At 34.3% G+C, this 13,455-nt stretch overlaps 1 protein-coding gene across 4 annotated transcripts in view; it reads right to left on the bottom strand.

The window, feature by feature from the left end:
* SMAD2 (SMAD family member 2) overlaps positions 1–13,455 on the bottom strand; it is a 100,810-nt gene that overhangs the window by 32,000 nt on the left and 55,355 nt on the right. For 2 of the 4 annotated variants that reach the window (XM_065890032.1, XM_065890034.1), the window contains 3 exons: positions 4,702–4,895; positions 3,780–3,914; positions 1,341–1,415 (listed from right to left, as the gene is read on the bottom strand). In XM_065890032.1, coding sequence (XP_065746104.1) covers positions 1,341–1,415; positions 3,780–3,914; positions 4,702–4,895 — 404 coding nt within the window. Of the gene's footprint in view, positions 1–1,340; positions 1,416–3,779; positions 3,915–4,701; positions 4,896–5,948; positions 6,039–13,455 lie in introns of all 4 variants that reach the window. The other 2 variants (XM_065890031.1, XM_065890033.1) reach the window with 2 other exon arrangements.

Here is a 13,455-nt window from a genome sequence, read left to right as displayed (position 1 = left end):
CCTTTTTTGATTATAGCCGTTCTAGAGGGTGTGAAGTGATATGTCATTATGGTTTTGATTTGCATTTCCCTGATGATTAATGATGTCATTAGGGCATATTTTTATTGGCATTCACTTCTAAGTGTCACAGTAGCAACTGTCCATCAACATGACTGATTTAGGAATACAGTTCTCTGACACACATGCATTTCTTAGGAAGATATATTCGGAAATCCAAATGTCATTTGCCGTAAGATATTTGCATTAAGATGTATAATATGGGGAATTCCCTGGAGGTCCAGTGGTTAGGACTCTGCACTTTCACTGCTGAGGGCAGGGAACTAAGATCCCACAAGCTGCACGGCCAAAAAAAAATTTTTTTTTAAAAACATACGTTATTTCCAATGATCATCATCTACTTTTCTTGGTTATCTACTATTTTGAAAAACTATAAGTATGATTAGCTATAGCAGAAACTTCTTCACTTGGGAGTCTAAATAATGGAAGAATTTAAACGACAGAATTATTGTAAAAGCCAACCACCCCAGCCCCCACCATGTAAAAAATAACTTAGATTATCATAACTGCAGAATGCTTTAGTATAAACTGTGCAGAAAAGCGGATGCTATAATTTGGGAGGTTGTGATATTAAGGTGTCCAATCCTTAAGATATAACCAGGGTGAAATAGATCAAAACATACAATTACAATGACATCACAGCTATTTCACTGGTAACCTGTTAGTTCTGATGGGTTATATACATTTTATTACATAACAACTGTTTTAAAGCTTTGATGTGTGTAATATCTATTACATGTCAATTTTTCTTCACTGTGTTTGAAGCTGATAGCTAAATATTAGAAATTAATTGCATTAGGTCAGGTACAATATACAAGGTATTTTGTGTAAACAATCTACTATAATTCAGAACTCACTAGTAAGTTAAAAGAGCACTGAAAAGCTGACCCCCATCTCTTACTTCCAAGTTCCTCTGAAAGCCTGTTATTGGGCTAATTAATTAGAATCTTTCATCACAAGGACATTTATTCATAGAGTACCTAAAACTTTAAACAGAAGCACAGAATATCAATATTTTAAAAAGAAAAATGAGTGTTCTCCCATTTTTATTTGTTTACTCTAATAAGAGAAAATTCTAACAATTATTCTGCAGAGTAGCATACATTAATCTTTCACTGACTCCTCTCTCCGATGATTCAAATGTGATTATTAAATCAAGATGATTCTTTTTTTTGATATGTCCCAACTTCTCTAAATGTAAGGGTTATGAATAACTCTAGTGAGTTTCCAACAAGGCAAAAATGTGTATCTAATTACTGAGGAATTTTGAAAAATAGTTTTACCTGTATCCATACTTTGGTTCAACTGTTGATCACTTGTTTCTCCATCTTCACTGATATATCCAGGAGGTGGCGTTTCTAAAAAAGTTTAGAACAAATCACGTACAGGTTCAATTTAATTTCATCGCCTTTTCTCCCAGCTACCAAAGATAACCAACGAATCACTCCAAATAATATAGGAATGTTATATAACATCTCTATAAAAAGCAATATTGGATACTGAGGGCTTAAGATTCAGGTTCTGATCCAAACCTTATAGGTGAATCTTAAAACTTACTTGTAATATAATTGAGCCCTCTGTACATATTTTCTTAGCTATTACTTACATATCTGGCTCATTGTCATATGTGTATTTTCTGGGGCAAGAGCCAAAAATATAACTTCAAAGATGCCTCAGTTCTGATCGGTATGTTTCAAAGAGTCTAGTACCCATAATTATGATTATTTTTTAACCTAATGGCCATCATGGATGGGTACTTAAGAGATGATTAAAGGACACACAATACAGGCACACAAGATTTTGGATTACAAAATAATACAGGCTTACATCTTACATTAGGTTCTATAGGGCAAAATATGGTAATATAGTTCAGGAATGGTCTAGCCTGAATTCTACCTAAAAAGTGTATTGCTCCATGATTGCTAACCAGTAAATCTTGAATGCTTGAGGCAGAAAATTAAATTCAAATACAGACTACTACACAGAACTGAGGCAAACTACTTCCTGAAAATACTTAAGATTCTAATGTGTCATTTCCAATATGGTTTATGAACAAACTGTTTATATTCAGGAAGCATCTGAATATCTGAATAAACTTCATGTAAAATAAAAACATTTATACAATTTTACCAATTATAATTTCAAGGAGGAAAAAATAAGTTTAAATGATGTGGGTTAAAGGCTTCCTTCATAAACTTTTTATAATCTCTCTTCAATAAGCTAACTATAAATTTTAACTTAAGTATCAAACTTTTCTTTTTAAGTGTCAGTGCCCCAAAATTTTTAATGTGAGAATAAAATAAATTCCTTCATACACTCGAACAACAAAGAATACAAAAATAAGAATAAATACCATTACGTGCTATTTTAAAAGTTAAAGCAAATTAAAAAAAAGAGCTAAGCTTTGCCAGTTTAACCACTCATGTCTCAAAGGTCTAAAGAGGAAGAAATACTGAACTGATAAATATGTTATCTTTTTTCATTTTTCTGCATTATTAGTTATCTATAAAATAATAAACAACAAAGGTACTAGTGTTTTCGAGGAAATGTTAAAATTTCTTTCGCAATGGAATAAAAAGCAAAGCCCAAGGTTTTGCTGTCAGTTGGAGCTGCGTAAAGCCCCACTGTCCAGAAAAGCAGATAGGCGTAATCCACTTGTGATTTTCTACTTTGTAAAATGCCCAAATCTAAACAAGTAAAGACAACAGGGAAAATAAGCCCAAACATCTCCACAAGTGAAAGCCACTAAACATTCTAACACCCTCCATATAATTAGTGGGTAGGTGTCTTACAAGAGTGTATGCTTACACCTCAGTTTTCTAAGTATTGTTGAATTATACTAATTCCCACATCAGAGACTTAAGTACTCCCTCACCCAAAACACTACCCACACGTAACCACTTCCAGTCAAATTCTTCTCCCTACAAAATGCCCTTTGTTCATCCTCCTTCCCCTCACCCTGGCCTCCACTCTCCACAACAACATCTTTGCCCTGTCCTCCTAACTTTTCAAAATGTTGGTTTCCCAGCTACCCAAAAAACAGCTTTCAATCCCCTTTTGGAATAGAACAGTAATAAAAGAAAAAAGCATTAAAATAATCAGAAAACACTTTCTAACCTTAAAATTAGCTATTTTTAAAAATCCTTCCTTTTCCTTATGTTTTCAAAATTATCTCCAATGAACAAGCATTTGATGACAAAGCAATTTTTTAAATGTAGTTGAAACTCCAAGTTCCTTACATATTTTCAGTTGTATAAAATAAACATAAGAGCGCAATAGATAAATATTACACAAGGAGAAAAAAGACACTAAAAAAATCCTATGTATAGTTAAATGCTCAATCTTTTACCTTTAGTTTGTGCTAGGAAAACAAAAAACAACAAAAAAAGGAAACAGACAAAAAAGGAAGACATTATTAGCTGTTGTCCTAACGAACAGTGAAAACTAAAAGAATAGTTTCCATATCATGGGATATTACTGGACATATAATATAATAGAGCAGAATGTGAGAACCATGCAGTTCATTTATTTATCAGCATTACTGAGTCCCAGATGAAAAACAACTAAAACAGAGGTTTTCTGATTTTCAGCACAACATACGTGTTGCTATGTCTGTAGAACTAAAAATTTAAAAAGCCAAACCATAATTTATTAATACTTGAACATTTATGAACAAAATTTGTATCTATCCCAAATTTTAGGAGATTCTGAGGCAAAAATACCTGGGATATAATTACTCTGTGGCTCAATTCCCGCTGGGAAATTAGTGTTTTCTGGAATGGAGTGGGTATAATCATCCAGAGGTGGTAGTTCTGTTAAGATCTCAGTATGCCGTGGCACTAACACCGGAGGCAAAACTAAAAGAGTAAAAGAAATACAAGTCAATGGCAGAGCAAAGGGGAGGGTGACACCTGTATTAAAAGTTTTCATTAATTTTTGAAGTTTAGGATCCACCTACTTGGCAATATTTGGCTATTGAGAAATTGACCAACCTGATTATGATTTTAACTTGTCATGTAGTCCACAATCTAAATCTCCAAGTCCCAATTTATCTTGTACTTTTGGGGACAAAGTGATCCTGGTAATATTATATTACCACAGAAGTTCATAAATCCTCATCGGAAAGGTTACAGAAAGATTTGTAAAATCAGATTTGGGGTATTTTTTGAAAATATAGCTGTATTCTTTTAGAAAGTTTCAAGTATACAGCTAAGTAAATTGGAAGTGCTGCTATGAGTTTTACCGAACTGCTTAGATGCAAATGATGTCATTAAAGTACATCAAAAAAACAAAGAGCAAAATTACTGAAAACGGGTAGTACAGCAGACAAGTAATAAGACATATCATTCAGTTCTAAGCAGACTGTGTATCTGTGGGATTAGAATTTCCTAGACATGTACTTTGATGTGAAATGCTTGCTATTCCAAGAAACTAAGATATCTTTCTCTCTAAGATATATTTTCCCATAACATGTGTTAAAAAACTTTAAAGTATTTTTAACTACTGCCAAAAAATATACTGAATTTAAGGTAATTTATTAGTTTTATACCAAAATTTCCCTGGGTCAATTAGGTATAAGAGTACCTAATACACTTAAGTTCAACCATTTAATTAAAACAAGGGGAAAAAATCTACTTTTCCTACCTGGTGTCTCAACTCTCTGGTAGTGGTAAGGGTTTACACATACTTCATCCTTTTTAAGATTAAAAGCATATTCGCAGTTTTCAATTGCCTTGAGTTCATGATGACTGTGAAGATCAGGCCAGCGCCATAATCGGCAATATATTACATGCGGCAGTCCTTTCCGATGAGATACCTGAAGACGACCATCAAGAGACCTATTGGGAAGCAAGGGAAAAGAAAGGTGGGAACTTCAAAAAAAAAAATGTTCTCAATTGAGATAAATTAGTACAATAAGAGCATAAAGAAAGGAATGACAGACGTTTAGTTAGTTTTAGTGAGTACAAGGAAGAAAAATGTGTTATCTAATGGATCTCATATAAAAGTAAGCAGCAACACTAGGGTATGTTTCTTATAAATATGCTACATAAATGACTCAAATGTCAATGAACGGGTAACCGCTTGGGGAAAAAGTGATTTTTTTAAAAAAAGTATTATATAGAGCTATACTTGAAAAACTTTTGTCAACAACTTCCATCTTTAGTGAATCAAACTCTTATTTAGGGAGGCTTTTAAGGGCATTATTTCTGTAGGTGACAGAATTGTCAAAAAAAGGAACTAGTGTGAAGAATGATAAATACCAACAATGATGTAAAAGTAACTTACTAAAACTAATGTAACTCATTACCCAGTTGTGGTTGTTTTGAGTACTGAGGTATATTTCTATACAGCTCACACATAAATGCAGATGGTGATGGATATGATGAGATGAAATGGACCAATACCAATATGCTCAAAAAAGAGAATAAGGTGATTTAAAAAAAGATAACATAAAAACGAGTTAGCCTGGCATTAATTGTGATATAAGGGGTTCAGTAAATAAGTATGTACTTATTAGTATACAGATGAGATTTAGATGATAGCAAGAAATTTAGCAAAAAACTGGTTATGTATCTACTTAAAAATTAGGCCAACAACAGATTATAATCTAACCTCACACTAAAATGAGAATATAGTTATCAAAGTTTCTATTCTTTAGGGGATGCAATAATTTTAAAAAGATTCAAAACTAGAATTTCATTGATAAAACATCAGCTGAAACATTTAATATATTTTTAATACTGGCAAGCAGTTATTTTAAATGCCATGCCTTATTTTACATTAAGGAAACATCCAAGGCAAAATTATACTAAGCAACCCACTATAGGTCTTTACAAAACACCCTCCCTCCCACAAGATCTCTAGGATTCGATAGAGGGCAGAATATTCACCTGGTTTGTTCAGAGAAGCTGTAAAGGCCTGTTGTATCCCACTGATCTATCGTATTTGGTGTACTCAGTCCCCAAATTTCAGAGCAAGTGCTGTGCATAAATTGAAAAACAAAAAATTGATGTGAACATGGAAGCATGGTTATTCAAATTACCATGATGTAAAACATGGAAAATGTACAGAATACTTCCTTCACCCAGAAAATATACATTGCTTCACTTTTTCACAGGCATTTAGTGCTGGTTTCTATATTTTCTATATGAAGGAAGCCAATAAAATGGAACATGTGACTCCAGATAAGTTATGATTATGTTTTTAAAATGTGAACACCAATGCTCTCTAGCTTAATGAAATCAATACCTATGCCTTTTCCAATTTCTTCTACTCACAACAAAGGATCCTATGCCATTAGCCTTACTAACAGTGCTTCATTTTATAACCCAGTTTTTTAAAAAAACTTATCTAAAAATGGATGTCAACTAGTATTTTTAATATAGGTAAAATTCCAATTGAAATAGACATATACCCACAGTTAAGATTTCCAGGTTATTTGTTTGAGATACATATATATTCAGTTTTACTGAAAATTATTATTGCTCTCTTATTACTGTAAAGGACACGGAAATGGATTTTGAAGTCATTCTAGTACAGCATACTACCTTAAAAGTTTTAAGAAATTGCTATGAGGACTAAAGATACGTGAAAGGACAAAATTCATAAAAGATAGTATGAATATGACAAAGTTGCTCTATCTAGTTTTTCTCATTAATACACCTGAAAGGCATACACCAGAAAGACCTCAAAATTTTTCTTCCTCATTTCTTTCCAGAACAAGGGCAGCCCAGAGATAAGTCTGCCTATTTTCCCTGCCACCACTTCATCTGTGGGAGAAGAGAAGAAAAGGAGAAAAGAACAGGTGCTTAAAAACAGTCTGGAATGGAACTAATGACAGCCAAAGGGGTCTCAGTTATAACTAAGTCATACTTTTAAAATTAGAGTCAAAAGATAATTTCTGAAACTCTATTCCATTTCTTACATATTACAAAATCATCAAAATTTAAAGGAAGAGAAAGAAATATTTCAAAACAACTTTTGAAAATCAAATTAAACAACTGGTTAAATTCCAGATGTATACTTTGCTAATGAACTAACTCAATCAGCATTTCAAAGGGCACTGGTGAAAAGTGCTGTCTTCCTGTGGCTGGACAACACATCAAGTGGGCTTCAGGGCTTCAGGGCTACAGGGCCTTTTGCACAGTCACTGGGCTGCAGAAACATTTCACGCCATGCTTTGGAGGCTACAGTAAGTATAATACTGGGTGGTTTTTAAAAATACATTTTCAGACACTTTCCAGCAGCTTTCTGAGACATTTTACAGATTCTCTTGGTTTTTAGGCTTCTAACTTCCACTTCTCAGATGACAAAAGTCAGAAAAAAACAAACTGGAGGATAATTCAGACCTTTCCTTTTTTCCCAAAGGTGTACTGACTAAACAACCATCACATAAATGGTCCTTTAATTCAGGTATTTATCAAATATCTACTGGAAACATACAGCACCATGTAGTTTAAAACAATAAAATCAACTAAATTCTAGAGTCTCATGAATCCAAATTTAAACCTCAGAAGGAACAGTATGCATCTTACTCTTCTCTCTTTGAAAATAATTTGAGGAAAATGATTGATAAAAGAGTAGATAATGAGGCTATTCTGCTCTTATGAGACTAAAATGAACATTTCACTCAAGTTAACTCTGGAACTGACATGAGAACCAAAATGTAATAGGTCATGAAGAGCTTAAGTTGTGCTTAATTCAAGCCTTGAAATATATCAGAGAACAATAAGCAGTAGTTGTTAAAAACAGGCAATCGATTTAGAGGCAGAAAGACCTAAATCCCAACTGTAACTCGGCCACTTTCCCACTGCCATCACAAGGTATATTTAAGCCTCAGTTCTACTGATCATTATAATCTCTCTCACACAAATTGGAAAGTTTATTTAAAAATAATAAATTTGCTTCTATCAAGTAAAATATTTCCTTATTTATATATGAAAAATTTTTTTAAAGAATCAATTTATAACAAAATATACAAAGCACCTAGAATAAATGTAATTATAAATGTGTCAAAACTACACCAAGAAACATTTTAATTATTACTAAAGAACACAAAAATCAACTGAGCAAAGAGAAAAACATACATCTTCCTAGACAGGAAGATAACATCATAGCGATATCAGTTCTGTCAAATTTATATATTTGATGCACTCAATAAAAATTTTAAAAAATTGTTTAAGACTCTGATAAAATTACCTGAGATATAATGTATCAAAGTAAACAAGAATGACCAGGAAAACTCTGACAAAGAAGAAACTGGCCATTACCAGATCCTGAAACACATTATAAATCCTCAGTAATGGAAATAGTATGCAATTAACAAAAGAATACACAAACAAAACAGAATAGAGGTTCTGCCAGTAGAGTAGCCTCAATTAGGCAAATCTTCCTTTGGATAAAAATGAGAGCCTCTGAACAAAATATAATAAAATTAACTATTTGAAAATATAATAAAATTAACTATTTGATAACAGTGGAGAGAGACCAAAAACAGATACACACTGAAGGGAAGTCAGACTTTGTAAGGGGGGAACTGCACTGGATGAGAGCTGCATTTGTGTGGCTCTATATCCAAAGGCACCCCACAGTGTAAGCTACCCAGGGCAACTAGACCTTAAGCAGAAAACAGCAGTTTTAAGGACCTGCAGAATCAGAGGGTGGATTTGGGGCTGCTGGAAAGGCTGGAAAGAGAAGAGGGAAATCCCATAATGACAGAAGCCACGAAGGGAAAAAAAAAATCTGAAAAGGGGTATGAACTCTGCCCAGACCCTTAAACTATGCATGTGGGAGAGACTGCAGAGGCCTGCTGAAAACCATTGCTTAAAAGTCTGAAAGAACTAAGCTGAGATTTCAGCTGTTTCTTTTCTCAGAGGCAGTTTGGACTCTGAGGTCACCCAAAACTATCTGTTAGAACAAAAATCAACATTCTTCAGAGAAAGATAAGAGAACTTAGTCTCTAAAATATTTTGTCCTAAATATCCAGTATAAAAATCACAAAATACTAAACATGTGAAGAAATAAGAAAATGTTACCCCCAGTAAAAACAGACCCCCAAGATGAATTAACAGACAAGAATTTTAAAGTAACTATTATGAATATGTTCGTGGACTTAATGAACAGATGGGAATCTCAGCTGAGTAATGGAAAATATAGAAACAAATTAAATGAAAACTCTAGAACTGAAAATTACAAAATCAGAAATTAAAAATTAACCTGATGGTTGGAGAAGACAGGAGAGTTGGTGAATTTGAAGATGGATCAATAGAAGTTATCTAATCAGAACTGAAATAAAACACTGAATAACAAAATAAACAGTCTCAGTAACATGTGCAGTCCCAGAAAGAGGGGAAGCAAGAACAAGAAAAAAATTTTTAATTAATAATGGCTGAAAAATCTTCAACTTCAGTGAAAAATTAAACTTCCAAGAAACTCAGTGAATACCAAGCAGTTTAAATACAAAACAAACCACCAAAAACATATTGGGACTATCACGGTCAAACTCCTAAAAACAAAAGATGAAAAGAAAATCTTTAAGCTGGTGAGAAGCATAAAAACTTGGCACAAAGGACTCCATCCAAACCCCTGCAGTTAAGAGACTTGACCAAACTCTAACATGGCTTCTAGCAACCTAAGGCCTCCTCCCTGGTGTGACCCAGACCCTACTGAGTGAGCTCCTGCCTGGAAAAGCTCAAGGCTGCCAAAAGAATTAACCATTTGTTCCAGCCAATACTGGTCCATAGGCCCCTGACCTCCTTTTCCCAGTGCATCTATTTAAAAAGTTTACAACTGTAAATCCTTCCTGTCTCTTTGAAATGTACACATGACTCCTACAACTCAGGAGTCGAGGACCTGAAAACCATTCCTTTGAAATGCAACCAATCACCAGGAAAAATGGGGTCTCCATCTTCCAGTCTGCCCTCTGAGGGAAGGCAGAAGTCTAACTTCCGATAAATGCCATTTAGCAGACACAGATGGCCTAAATCACACGGACACTGACCAAACCTCGTACCCACTTTTTGGGTAATTTTTCACTTCCCTGACTCTGTTCCAGACCCCACTCATTAACCCCTTGCTACACCCTCATTCTCCCAGTCACCTCTGTGCAAATTGGAAATTGGGCTCAGATCTTACCCCTGCTGGAATGGTTACTGAATAAAATCTGTTTTTACCACTTTTAACCAACAACGTGCAGTTCTGTTTAATTTTGACAGCAGCCAAACCAGAGCAATCTATACATGTAAAGGCATAAAGACGTGAATAGCAATTTCTTATCAGAAACAATGGAAGCCAGAAGATAATGGAAGAGCAGCTTTAAAGAGCTGCAAGGAAAAAACAAACAAACAAACAAAACCCTCATCCTAAAATCTATAATCAACAAAAGTATCCTTCATAAAAGAAGTCAAAACAAAAATGTGTTCAGATAAACAAAAACTGAGAGACTTCTAGCGGACTTTGCACAAAGAAATGCCTAAAGGAAAATTCTTCAGGATAAAGAGAAATGACAACAGATGGAAACTCTAAATGGGGGAAATTTTTTTAAAAACTAGCAAGTATAAGTATGTAAGTAAATATGAAAGACAATATTCTGTTCGTCTCTTAATTTCTACAAAAAGGAGATGACCAACTACAGAAAAAAACTGTAACTCTAAAAGCATGTAGTGTAATTTATGACAATGGCAGCAGAAGCAACAGGAGGTGTTTAAAAACCACTACATTATTGCAAAGCTAAAGATGCATATTGTCGCTGTGAAAGCAACTCCCCCTCACACACACAAAGGGCAAAAGAGAGTAACTAAAGAGCATATAGCAAACTAAAATGAAATACTAAAAAATAAGCCCAAAGGAAAGAAAGGAGAAAAGAACAAAAACAGATAACTGAAAACAGAGTAAAGAGTAAAACAAAGAGTAAGTCCAACCCATCAACAATACTGTTATACATAAATACACCACATACTCCAGTAAGCCGGAGACTTGTCAGAAGGAATACAGGATGCAAAATGTCTACAAAAAAAGATGTACTTTAAATATAATATATGGATGGGCTGAAAATACAAGAGTGGAAATACAAAGTTCATACAAGCAATAAGTTTAATAAAGCATAGTACCAGAAATAAGACTTCAAGTCTAAGAATATTACCAAAGTAAAAAGAGACAGTAAGAGGGACAATTCACCAGGAAACATTAACAATCCTGTAAGCATTTAAAAATACAGTTTCAAAATACATGAAGCAAAAACCGACAGATCTAAAGGAAGAAATGAACAAATCAGCCATCAGAGTAATCTCAGTAACTCTTTGGACAGTCTGTGTGTCTGTGTATCTTGGACAGTCTGTGTATCATAGAAGAGCTGCACAATACTATCAACCGCCTTCTAACTGACATTTGTAGAATCCTCTTCAAGTGCTTATGGAATATTTAAAAGAGAGCAAAACAGTGCCTGACAATCAGCTGGTGGGGGGGGGGGGGCGCCTGGTTCTTTAGAAGAGGCTAGAAAACTGCCTAAATTTTTCTAGAAATGCTAATTTCTTCCCAGAAATGGCTTTCAAATTACATCACTCAAAAAACCAGACCAAACTTAGGACAATTTTCTCTTCCCTTCTAGTCTTTGTGTATGGGGACATGTAGTTCAAGACCTCCCAAGGGAACTCTATCAGTTTTCATCATTATGTATTTAAAAAAGAATGGCATGTAATGAGAAGTCATCCATGGATCCTATGGTATAGTCAGTGTTTTTTGAACAAAGTCAAAGGACAAGATAGGATCTAGCACAATAACAGTGACTCAAAAAATACTTGATAAATGAGTGAACTTTATGGGGAATTCCTTTATATAAAACAGATAAAAGTAGAAAGGTTCCACGCTTACTGTAGGCATTAAACAGAAGCACAGAATAAGAGTGAGACAAGAGTACTACTACCTTTGCCTTCCCTTTAGGCCTGAGGCACCTCAATTTAACACTGGAATCCAAGAGAAACTGATCAATAATTATCTGGAGTCAACAGGCAATGATCTAAGATCAATGAACTATTTCAGACAAATGGTTTGCATTATTATAGGTATCAACTGAACGTTAAATGAATGAATAATCTACAGAGATCTAAACTGAGTTTACTTCTGAGTTACATATTGTGACGTTCTTGGTTAAAAAAAATACGAGAGACCACATGCTGAGGACACTTAATTTTAAAACTCTGAAATCCTATAGATTATGTTCTTTGGCCATAAGTGAATTAAATTAAAAATCAGTGATTGAAAGATACTTAGAAAAGTCCCAAATATTTGGAAATTAACAACATACATCTAAGCAACCCATGGGTTAAAGAAGAAATGACAAAATAAAGTAGAAAATACTTTAGATGATAAGGACTCCACAATATAAAAAATTGGGGAAAGGGGGGCTAAAGGAGAATCTATTGCTTAAATGTTTAAATGTTTATATTAGAAAGAAGAAATATTTTAAATTAATGACAATTTTAGTCAACAATGATATAGTTCTAATTAACACTGTACTGGAGGTCGTAGCCAGTGGCGAGAAAAAGAAAGAATATTAGAAAGGGAAGAAATAAAACTGCTTTTTTACAGCCAAACTCAAAGAAATATAGAGTAGAATGGTGGTTGTCAGGGGTATGGGGGAAATGGGGAGATGTAGGTCAAAAGATGAACTAAAAGTTCTGGGGATCTAACGTACAACATGGTGACTATAATTAACAATACAGGTATACCTCATTTTATTGTGCTTCACAGATATTGTGTATTTGGGTTTGTTTTTTTTTTACAAATTGAAGATTTGCCCTGAGTCAAGCAAAATCTACTGGTGCCATTTTTCCAACAGAATTTGATCACTCCATGCCTCTATGTCACATTTTGGTAATTCTCACAATATTTCAAACTTTTTCATTATATAGTGATCTGTGATCTTTGATGTTACTATTGCAATTGTTTGGGGGAACCATGAATCACACCCATCTAAGATGCTGTATGTGTTCTGACTGCTCCACCTACCAGCCATCTCTGCCCCCACCACCTCCCTATCCCGAGACAAAACAATATTGAAATTAGGCTAATTAATAACCCAATAATGGCCTCTATGTGTTCTAGTGAAAGGAAGATTCGTACATTTCTCACTTTAAATCAAAAGTTAGAAATGATGAAGCTTAACGAAGAATGCTATGTTGAAATCCCAGACAGGCCGAAACCTAGGCCACTTGCACCAAACAGTAAGCCAAATTGTGGATGCAAAAGAAAAGTTCTTGAAGGAAACTAAAAGTGCTACTCCTCACCTCAATACGTAAGGCAAATACTAACAGCCATAAAAGGGGAAATTGACAGTAACACATTCATAGTAGGGGACTTTAACACCCCACTTTCACCCATGGACAGATCATCCAAAATGAA

The sequence above is a fragment of the Phocoena phocoena genome, chromosome 13 (genome assembly GCF_963924675.1).
Source record: "Phocoena phocoena chromosome 13, mPhoPho1.1, whole genome shotgun sequence".
NCBI classification, from domain to species: Eukaryota; Metazoa; Chordata; class Mammalia; order Artiodactyla; family Phocoenidae; genus Phocoena; species Phocoena phocoena.
This window is presented reverse-complemented; position numbering and strand designations above follow the sequence as displayed.